The sequence below is a fragment of the Falco cherrug genome, chromosome 15, assembly GCF_023634085.1.
Source record: "Falco cherrug isolate bFalChe1 chromosome 15, bFalChe1.pri, whole genome shotgun sequence".
Lineage (NCBI taxonomy): Eukaryota > Metazoa > Chordata > Aves > Falconiformes > Falconidae > Falco > Falco cherrug.
Genome location: NC_073711.1, coordinates 7986571 through 7997463, shown reverse-complemented (window position 1 = coordinate 7997463; position 10893 = coordinate 7986571). Strand labels below are relative to the sequence as shown.

Below are 10893 nucleotides of genomic sequence, written 5' to 3'. Positions count from 1 at the left end.
GCTGAGCACCGCCTGCCCATGGCAGGTGCTGGATGAACGCCTTGGGCTGCTCTGCCTGCCTGCGGCTCTGGCTTTACCTGTTAAACCGTCTTTATCTCAACCCACGGGATTTCTCACTTCCCGGCCCCGACGCGGGGAGGCAGCGGGCGGCTGCGCGGGGCCCAACTGCCGGCCGGGTTCAGCCACGGCGCCGGCCAAGGGGCAGGAAGAGCCCTGCCGGTACCGAACGCCGCGCAGCTCTCACGACCAGCCGCCGCCATTTCCGCGCCGCCACCACCCTCCCCGGGACGTCACAGGCCACGTCCCACCCCCGCCGCCGCAGCCCTTGGTACAGCCCCTGCCTGAGGCGCCGCCCCTCGCCCCCGCGCCGCGGTGGTAGAGGCTGGGACGGGGACTCAGCGACATCCGGCTCCGCCCCCTCTCCCCGCGCCGTTGGTACGTCCCAGGATCGCCCGGCAGCCGGCGCAGGAGTCGGTGCAGCCCAGGGTCCCCCCCGCGCTCGCCTCAGTGGTAGGGGCCGCGATCGCTCCTGTCCGTCGGCGCTGCCGCCGCCTCAGCCGGAGCTCGCAGCCGCCGCCGTCCCTGGGCGCTCCGTCCTCCCGCTGACGGTGTATGAGTGATCTATAACCCCGAGCCCGCCATGTCCACTCCGGCCCGTAGGCGCCTCATGCGGGACTTCAAGAGGTACCGAGGCCGCCGGCTGAGGGGAACGGGGAGGGCGAGCGGGAGGAGGACGAAGGGCCCGGCTCTGCCGGGGGAGGAGGGGGGCAGCACAACATGGCGGCGGGGTAGGGCGCGCTCCGCCGATTGCGTAGCGCCGGCCGACGCTGCCCGCCCGCGGGTTACGCCGTTTGCGCAGGGGCGTGTAGCTACCTGCCTGGGTTACGCGAAGTGCGCAGGGGCGGCCCTGGCGGCGCGGGGGGGCGCCGGAGGGGCGGCGGGGCCGGCGCCTCAGCCCTCCCCGTGTCCCGCAGGCTGCAGGAGGATCCCCCGGCCGGGGTGAGCGGGGCTCCCTCCGAGAACAACATCATGGTGTGGAACGCTGTCATCTTCGGGTGAGTCGGGCGGCGGCGGGGGGCTGGGGGTGGCAGGCCGCGGGGGCCGCCGCCGCGCTGCCTCAGGGTGGTGGGGGCAGGGCTGCCCGCGGGGTAACGCTGTGCTCTGCTTCTTCCTTCCTCCAGGCCCGAGGGGACTCCGTTCGAGGACGGTAAGTGCGACGTGGGCCCGCGGGTGGGCTGTGGCAGGGGGCCCTGCTGTGATCTGTCAGCGCTGTGGGGTGCCGCGGCCGGGGGCTCGCAACAGGTGTGGGCCTGAGGGGGGAGGGGCGGGGGTGCCTGTGCACCTCACCGCATGTCTGTGTGCTGGACTTGGGTGAATCTCCCTTATTTTTATTTATCCCACTCCAAGAACGTGGTGTAGACCTAGATTGCTATGTTGATTTACAGAAACATACGAATCGCCTTGTAGGGGCTTGCTTGTAATCGCTAATTCTGACTACCCCAAGTCTTAATTTAACGTACTATTTTAAGGATTTCCAAGTTTTCCTGTTGAGCCCTGGATTGTGTATTTAGGGACACTCACATTGGGAGAACCGTCAAAAACCTGGTACAGAACCACTGTCACTTGTTCTGAATTGTTTTTTCTTATGCTGGAAGTGTTTTGCAAGTAAGTCCCAACGTGAGTCAGCTGAAGTAGGAAATGGGCTAAATGTTTGAGGAAGTTCAAAATGGATTTTTAGAAAAAAAAATTTCTTGGCATATACTTCATTCTGCTTTAATTGGTATCGTTCAGGGTTAAAATTGAAAGGACTTTCTAACTTTAAAAGCTGACTAAATGGGTCGTTGTGACATACCTGTCTCTTCTTAGTTTCCATCTGGCCTTAATGTGTTTTATAGCTTTACTGATGCTGTATGAATACTTCATCATCTTTTGTGAAAACTTGTTAGACACGAAATGCTGTCTAACTGAAATCGGTGATGTGTTTTTTAAGATACTTTCGGTGCAGGCTGTAATTAATCCTAGATCTCAATGACTCATGACAAAAGCATAGAAAAAATTTGTGCTTAACTCTTAATGTTGTTCTTGGCCAACTCCTTTGTCTCTGTTTATCCTCGGAGGTAGTACCTGTGGGCATGCCTGTAAATGGCAGATTTCTTTCTTTTTTTTTTTTTTTTTTTTTTCTCCTGTGAAGATCTTAAAGATTTTAAATATTTCAGGCCTAAGAAAACCCCAAAGACTCCAGTTATTTTTTAAAAAGTATTTCATTAGTTAAGAAACCTGCTGTGGTAGCTGCTTCAGAAGTTTTAATGTTCAGAACTTCAGTATTCCTTGATGTCACATAATAGAGCAGATAGACTAATACATTCTGTTATTTCATCTTGTAAACCTTAAAGAAGGGCTTCCTTAAACTTCTGCGAGGGTTGCTAGAGCTGCTTAGGTTCTTGGTGCACTGCTTCTAATAGAGTGATTCTATGTTTGGAGCAGAAAGCCATCTCTGCACTGTGCTAAAATACAGGTTGTTTCCATGTTCAGGCTCTTCCAGCTCGGTGTGGAGTTAACAGATGCTATAAGGGCTTTTTTCCATATATTTCGATTTAGTTGCAGAAGGCTGGAGACTACTTTTGAGAGCCCTGACATAATGATTTCCTCTGTGCTTTCCACTGTGGCTTTCCACTGTGGCAGCATTAAGTCTTTATCTCAAACACTTAGGACATGTTGCATTCACAGCAGTTTGAAGTCTAAACACATGCTTCAGTCTGCTACTGCTGTCCTACTGCTTTGGTTGATCTAATACAATCTTGGTGTGTGATGGATTGCTCTTTTCATAGCAAAGTGTGTATTTTCACAGTATGCGCTCAGGAAAACAGATATGTCTTTTGTTGCAGGATATGCTTATCTCCTTTTCTCTGGGACATATCTTACATTGTGCTAGATAACAAAATACTAAGTGGTGCCTAGAGATAGGGGTGTATTGGTGCCTCAGCTGTGCTCTTCCATTAAGTGAGTAGAGTAGCACAGTTCAGATGCAGTTTAGCTTAATGTAGGTAAAATAAAGGGAATTCTTATTTAACTGTATTGAGCTGCTAGTTTGGGTTTGTTTTGTAACTGTGCAGACTTCTGAGTCAAAGGTATGCTGGAGTTCTGTAATCCTGGTGAAGCCTTTGCAGGGCAGTGTTTCTCAGAAGTTACTTTGTATTTTCATTTTTAGGCTCTTGTCACTTTTTGGTGATACTGTAAGACTTTAGATACCTTAGTTATTGTGAGAGTAGCCTGTGATTATTTTTTGTTGTTGTTGAACTAGAGGTGTAATAGTCTCAACATCATAAGAATTACTGTTCTTTATCCTCATTCTAGTAAGGCCCTTCTCCAGTCTTAGCTTCTGAGGCTTCTTATCTTTGTCCGAACTGAAAAAACTTAAGTTCAGGCATGTTTACTTGCTGTGCAGCATAATGCAGCTAACAACCCTCCTTCCCCTCCACCCCCAGACTTCAGAGGGTGTTTTCACAACTCGGTGCACAGGCTGACTTGGCCTAGGAGCAGCTACTAATTTAGATCAGCAGCATAACTTCCATCTTCTCGTTGAAGAGGATTCGATTGCAGGTGTCTGCAGTAGGACCCTGGGGATATTTATCCTGCCCTTCGTATTTCTGAGAATCTATATGTGTGGGGTATCTAAAGTGGTAGTGCTGTCACAGTGATGGAAACCCAGGCTCTCCCGGTCCTTCAGACCTGTTTCTTTGAAACTGGATGATGATAGTGTGGTTAGCGCAGGATTCCTGGCTTGGAGAGAGTTAAGTAGCACAGCTATTGTAGTAGCCCGCCTTGCTGTGACCGTGCGGGAGGCTTGAACAGAGAAAGCAAGGCACTTGCCGCCTTTGTGGTTTGTTCCTTGCGTATGGAATATGGATTCTGTATCCTCATGCAGGAGGGGAAGAGATTGCGCCTGCTTTATGGATGGTGGAGTGAATAGTGGGGGCTGCTCTTGTTCCTTGCAGCAGGAAGGGTCTGGCAGCAATGTGGGTGCTGGTCGGGCAGGGGTTACTCGGGACAGCATACAGGTCGTGCAGAAACCTCACTCTTAGCCTCGTGAGTCTCACCTCCGGAGATAGGAGGAACAGATCAACAAGGTAAATACAGGAGAGAAGAGAATGTTCTCCTAAGATCAGTGATGATCCAAATATCATATTCACTGTCATTATTGATAACTTGATGTTTTAAAATTGGCTGTCTAGGGTAAGTCGCAAGGAATACCAGTTGAAAGCTTTAAAATTAGTGACAGAACAGCCTGGATACTGAAGGCCTCGTACCCAGCAGTGTGTGTTGTGATACCTGTTTTGCTTGTGTGGGCTTCCAGTGTAAGTGACCTTTGGACTTTGGTTCATCAAATTCCTGGATTTGTCCTTTAATAAAGCTCAACAACAAGGTGTTGGGTACTGTGGAGCACTTTCAAGAGCCATTGTCACTCTGGGTCTTTTTTGACTTGGAAACCTGAGTCAATAGATACTCCAGCTGGCAGCTGTTTGACCGCTCACTCAGATCTGTGTTAAAAGTAATGCTGCCCTGCCCCTGGTGGGACAGACAGCTTCCCTTTCCTGCAGTAGCTTTAAATGGATTCTAAGACCAAACCGCCTCTTGTTACTGCTTTTTGGCCATCTTATCTGTCCCCTCTGCTCCCACTTCAGCGTTCTGGAATAGCATTCATTTTCTCAAGTATGCTTGTTGAACTGTACAATCTGATGGTTTGTGCTCAGTTTTCAGCCTACTCTTTGCTTAGTCACTCTTCCACAGAAGAAAGTGCTTGCTTTCCTACCTCATAAGGAGGCTACTGAGAAACAGAACTAGGGCAGGGAGAGCTGGGAATCTCTAAAAATTTAAAATGAAATCTCCAAAGCATTCAATTCTAAAGGCCCAGTGTTGCTTGGGACTGTCACTGTAGGGAAGGACAGGTAGTTCTGAGCTGATGTTCACAGCTGCTAGAAGTTGTTGCTAACTTCCCAGTGCCAGCTTTCTAACTGATCTCAGATCTGGCTCTGTGCCTCTCTTTTATTAGCTGGAGTAGGGCTTGAAAGCCCCACTGCAGACTTCCGCTAATTTGAACAATCTTAACTATACTACTGTGGTTCCTTTTATTGTACAGTAAAATAGCATGCTGTTGGCTCTCGTGTTATTTTTTTATTAGCAGCCTAACAACATAACAAACATGCAAAAATTTATTTTTAGGATGTTGAGACTTCCCACTGCTGTACAGAAAGCTCTGGAGCATCCGTACTGTCTTCATATGCAAACCGGAACGTCAAAGCAATGACCTTAATTTCCTGCAACTCAATGTTATAGTTTATGTCCTTATAAAGGAAGGAGTCCCTGGGAAATACTGCAGATCTTTGCTGATCTGGGGGGGGAGGCATTTTAAAATTTGTTCTCTGGCTACCAGTTGTCGGCACATGTTTGCCAGCCAGCCAAAGCAATACATTTGTTATATTGGTGCTAGAAAACTCCCTAACTAAGAAGCAAGGTTGAGCTTTATGTCTGAGCCTCTGAGTTTTAATTTGGGCACCGAGTGCTAGGCAGGGAGAAAAGCCCTGTCACTGATATGTAAGAATGCCTTTTTAAAAAAAGGTACTATGTCTGCCCTGGCAGCTTGTTACAGCTATTACTTACTGTAAGGTGCGTTCCTTTTACAGGAGAGCTATATATTTATATGAAGGTGCTTCAGCTATTTTTCTCTGGGCATTCCCAGGACATAAAGTGCCTCTTGGATTGGTTGGTCTAGGGGTGATAGCATGGTAAAGAGACGCATGTTTTGAAGTGGCGTACGTAGAGTTCCTTAGTTACTGATCTGAATCACTAGCAGTACTTAGCCCCTTGGACCCATTTTTATGTAGCTTAGTTGACAGACTTCTTATTCTCAGATTGTCATAGCCTGAGGAGAAGGGCTAAAATAACTCCTCTTGGTGCAGGCTGTTAAAACGATTGGATTGGGACTTAGCTACATTGTTTCCACTCAATTAGTCTTTCTCAAAGGAAGATTAGTTAGGGTGAAGTGAATGATCTCATTTCTATTTTAAAGAGTCTTTCTTGCTATGGATTGCTGCTTTCGATACTACTTTCCTACAATACAACCTGATTACCTTACAGTTGTTGATTAAAAAATGTGTTTTCTTGAAGTTTAACCAAGAAATAAGTAAGAAGGCCCTTGTCAGGATAGCATATTCCAATTTCTAGGACTTAATAAATCATGGCCTGTTACGCAGATGGTTATACACCCACTTGTGGTGTTTTTACAGTACACTGGGATTAGGCTTTGTGGAAGAAAACCTCAAGGGCAGATTTATTTCTTTACACAAACCTTTTGACTGGGGTGGTGGTTTTGGCAGTAAAAGTCAGTCACAGGAGATACTCTTGTGTCAGTGGTGTCTAGGACTTCAGAGTTAATCATTAACTGTGAAGAGAGCAGGTGAATTGTTGTAGGACTGAGCAATCTGTATTCCATATCCAACATGCATGCATGAGCACAATAGTATTGGGTTGTGCTTGTGGAGGGGATGCTCTTTATTCATCCCTTGTGTAAATTCATTTTGAATAAAGGTTCCTTCTCTCTCTTTCAACTCCAGGAACTTTCAAACTTACAATAGAATTCACAGAAGAATATCCGAATAAGCCACCTACTGTTAGATTTGTCTCTAAAATGTTTCATCCAAATGGTAAGTAATTAAGGAATTATACAATGCTGCTTTTCTTTTGGGGTTTTTTTTTGTTTTTTTTTTTTTTTTTAATTACAGCTTGCTATAGCGCTGTAGAAAAAGATGCATTTATTTTAAAAGTTCCCACTATCTAATAAGGTGGCAAAATTCCAGTGTGGTTCTGTGTAGTTTTGGTAAGGATGAGTATGGGAGCGGTGCTCAGGCTTGAAATGAAAGGGGCAATAAAAAGAGCCTCTTGCCAATACTGTTCTGTAACGCCTAAATGGCGAGACATTCTTCTCTCTCAACTGCCTGTTGTTAAACCTTACAGAAGAATATTTTGTTCTTAAATAGCAGTGCCTTGGACTCCTGTCTGTACTGATTGCCTGCCTAGTGTAATGATGCTGCTGAATGCAGCTGTCTTTTATCACTTTCCCAAAATGCCTGTAAGAGTGACGTACCTTGAAACGCAGTGCTTGCTTCCAACTATAGCCAGTGATAGTAAGATTGTTTAATTAATCTCTTTCCTTACTAATTAACGGTTGGCAATGTATTCCTTGCATCCGAACAAATACTAACTTTGTGAAGAAATACTGGAAATTTTCACAGGTAGCAAGTAAGCATGTGTGGATAAAGTGCACTGAGGGGGGGCTCTGCTAAAGCTGCTGTGAGAAAGGGGACTAGACACTGATGTTGTAGGTATTTTCTGCGGAAACCTTATGTGTAAAGAGCTTTTCGCTTGTGTTCTTCATTTGGGTACCTTAAATGTTTTTGCCCTAAAATTTGTTATTGGATTTCCTTGTGGTAGTTGCACTGTCACAGAGAAGCTCGATGTTGAAGAATAAGCAGGGGTCAAGTTTAAGTACCTCAGGCAGCTGCCCATGACAAGCTTCACCTCTTCCTACCTACAGGCTTGTTTGCTGGATTTAAGGCTGTCAGACACTGTTGACTTTTGTAGTGTTTGTCAGGATTGGGCAATACTAGGAAAAAACTGAGTAGCTGTACAACTTCTGTTTTAAGCCATTCTTCTTGAACCTTTTCTAGTCTATGCAGATGGTAGTATATGTCTGGATATTCTTCAGAATCGTTGGAGTCCGACTTACGATGTCTCCTCCATCTTAACATCCATACAGGTAAAAAGAACTGCATGAAAAGGCAGAATGAAATTAGGCCACTTTGACAAAAACAGCTTGGGAAACACCTTTTTTTTTTTTTTTTTTTTTTTTTCTTCCTTCTTGCTGATACCCAGTATAGATAGCAGCTCTGTTGATATTTGCTAAAGTGTGAATACTTTCCAGATGTAAATTGACAAGACAATGGCAGCAGGTGGTCACTAAGGGAGCCCATCCAGTGATTGCACTGCATGGGTCTTGCTGCTTGGCTGTCAATGAAACGGTCACTTGCACTGCCAACAGTAAGACCGATAGTGAAAGCTTCCAGTAACTTACAGCTGGAATAATGCAACGTACTCTACCTGTATCTAGCTTAACTTCTGCACTCTTTATTAGTACCGATAGTTTGCAGAGCATGTTGGAAAACTATGCATCCTGTAAAGCGCCTAAGAATCTTTTTCTCTTTGCACAGTCTCTATTGGATGAGCCAAATCCTAACAGTCCAGCAAACAGCCAGGCAGCTCAGCTATACCAAGAGAATAAGCGGGAATATGAAAAACGGGTTTCTGCAATAGTAGAACAGAGCTGGCGTGACTGTTGACCCAGGATGATGCAAATGAACACTCTGTTGACGAGGAAAATAAACAAAGTGTCTGAGTCATCTTTTTCCTCCTAGCATTTACTTTGAAAGCAGAATAGCTGTTGTGCTGTTGCCACCCTCCCTTGCTGAAGCTTCTTCTCCCTGGACATCAGAAAGCACCCACTTTGAAGTCCAATGTTCTGTACTTGGGTTACTTGCAAAAGAGTTACTGATGCCGAATTCATTTTCTGTGGTCCCTCTCCAGTCTTAGGGCAGTATTGTGCATTTCTGTAGTGTACACTAAGCTTTTAATTGTAATTGTGTTATACACAGTGATGCTTATGTGTAGCTTGATAAAAGGGATGTTTATATACATACACATTTTTTAACTGATATTAACTAAAGTGCTGATGTGTCCAGGCTGGTCATTTACCTCTACTATTGGTTTAGACCCCACTGCATTTGTAAGTACTGAGAGAAGAAATAATCTCGTTTCCCTTTTGTATTGGTTTATCAACTCCTTACTTGTGGGAAAAAATGCAACTCAAACTGATTCCAATTCAAAAACTTATTAAGACTGTGGAATGCTAGATACTTCTGCACTTCACATGCAAGATTTATGTACAGATATACATAAATCACTACGGTTGTGGTACTCTGATCTCTGCTTAGGGTGAGAAACAACCCCCAATTTTTTTTCATTTTATTTTAAAGGACACGCCTACAGAGACTGCTTCAATATGTTTCTATAGTCCTGTCACTGAGGCATTACTGGACAAAACCAGGTAGACCTGTGTACTCTTGAGCGAAAGGTCTTCCACATTAAGGAAGAGGTAAAACCTGAAGTGTTCCAGTGGTGGAATTACTCTCCTTTGGTGTCCTTCTCCTGCCCCTTCTCTTTTAGCTGAGAAAGCTAAGGTCTTTGGGATCCAACTTTGCCTTGTGGAAAGTTCGAATAAAGAATGGGGCAGGCACTTGAGTCTCTGCAGTTTCTGCTCTCTGTAGATTACTGTGTGGTTTGTGTGAGCTACTGCTGCATGCTTGAGTTAGTTTCCCTTCAGTTTTATGAAAGTATTTTTTCAACTCTGAAAAAAAACCAAACAAAACATTTGTAAGTCCAGACTCACTTTTTTTGTAAGGCTAAGTTTGTACATTTGGATACAGTACCTTAAAGCAGCAGTGTGGGATGAAACCTACAATTGTGTTGTCCACTGTTCCAGTGTCTTTTGTGTGCACATTTGGTCTGTTAGTTGAGAAGTATAACTTTGCACAAGTAACCCATGTAAGAAACTGTACATTTTTCAAAACTTGTAAATAAAGTGTAACCTTAGTGCTTATTGTATAAATAGGCAAGAGGTGTATACCTGTGGTTATTTTCTCTGGGAAGGCAGGAGGCTGTTGTGGGATCCTATCAGGGAAGGATGGTGGCATCCTGGCCTGTAGTTGCTGTGCTCGGGCGAAAGCTGTGCCAGTTGTAGCGCAGGGGTAACAAGCTCGGCCCTGCCAGCCAGGAGGCGTGAGGGGCAGAGGAGGAAAAGAGTGGCTGGGATCAGCTAACCAGCAGAGAAACGGAGGAGTAGGCACGAGCCTGAGCAAAAAGCACTTGCAGGAAGCTCGGCACCCTGTCGTGCCTGCGAGGGGTGAGCTGTCGGCAAAGAAGGAGCCTATGAAACGAGTTAGTTGCAGCAACTTGGGCTCAGTAATGAATTGATACAGGAATCGTATTTATTTTCCTCCTGTCTTATGAGGGGGAGAACAGGATTTAGACTCACGCCTAACAAAAGCCGGTACTGCTGCTTAGCTCTACAGTTAAGGTAGAAGCTGCCAGGCTCTATCGGTCGGGATTTATACCCGCTGTGACAACAGCTCCTTCCCCCGGACAGGCCTTTCCGTCTTACCTGGAGCAGCCTTTTACCCCTGCAGCCCTGCCTACCGTTACCCCTGCCCCTCAGGGGCAGTGTCTTAACTGGTCCCCCTACCGCAGAGGGCCGGAGCCATGCCGCCTCAAGTCCCACACTTGTTCCTGCAGCATTCCCTGCGCAAGGTTTTCCCCCACTCCTCGCACCCACTAAGTTACAGACCAGCGCAAAAAAAGCCCCCAAGCGCCACCGCCTGCGCTGCGCTCCTCAGGGGGACCAGAGCCAACCAGCAGCACCACAACCATTGCCCCTACACCAGCTGCAACCGTTCCTGCAAGTAGAACCTTTCCTGGACAGGCCAAGTCATCTGACAGCCACAGAAGCCCTTGGATCAGTCCCTCCATTTTTGTACGTGTCTTGCTAGCTACTAAAAAGAAAAAGGATAGACCGAACACATAAGGCAGCCAGAAACAAGAGCAGTACCGAGCTGAAAATAAATACAAAACCCCACCTTCACACCCTTCTTAGGTAAGGCCTTCGTCACAAAAGTCCCACAGTGGCTCTCCAGAAAGCTTACAGCTACACCCCCCCCCGGGAAAGGGAGAGGCTGGCAAGCCCTTCGCTCAAACCGCTGACCCCGTCACCCAGCCAGGCCCCCAGCT

At 46.4% G+C, this 10893-nt stretch overlaps 1 protein-coding gene across 1 annotated transcript; it reads left to right on the top strand.

Moving 5' to 3' along the window:
- Positions 1–413: 413 nt before the first annotated feature.
- On the top strand, positions 414–9725 carry UBE2A (ubiquitin conjugating enzyme E2 A). Its single transcript, XM_055727243.1, has 6 exons — positions 414–684; positions 975–1055; positions 1182–1207; positions 6612–6701; positions 7725–7813; positions 8265–9725. Exons 1-6 carry the CDS (start codon positions 641–643, stop codon positions 8391–8393), a joined length of 459 nt encoding a protein of 152 aa, XP_055583218.1. The 5' UTR covers positions 414–640; the 3' UTR covers positions 8394–9725.
- The last annotated feature ends 1168 nt before the right edge of the window (positions 9726–10893 follow it).

Coding starts and splice junctions, on each gene's coding strand:
- UBE2A (XM_055727243.1), top strand. CDS start 641: ATGTCCACTCCGGCCCGTAGGCGCCTCATGCGGGACTTCAAGAG. Junction 1,056..1,181: donor TGGAACGCTGTCATCTTCGG/GTGAGTCGGGCG, acceptor TCCTTCCTCCAG/GCCCGAGGGGACTCCGTTCG. Junction 7,814..8,264: donor CCATCTTAACATCCATACAG/GTAAAAAGAACT, acceptor CTCTTTGCACAG/TCTCTATTGGATGAGCCAAA.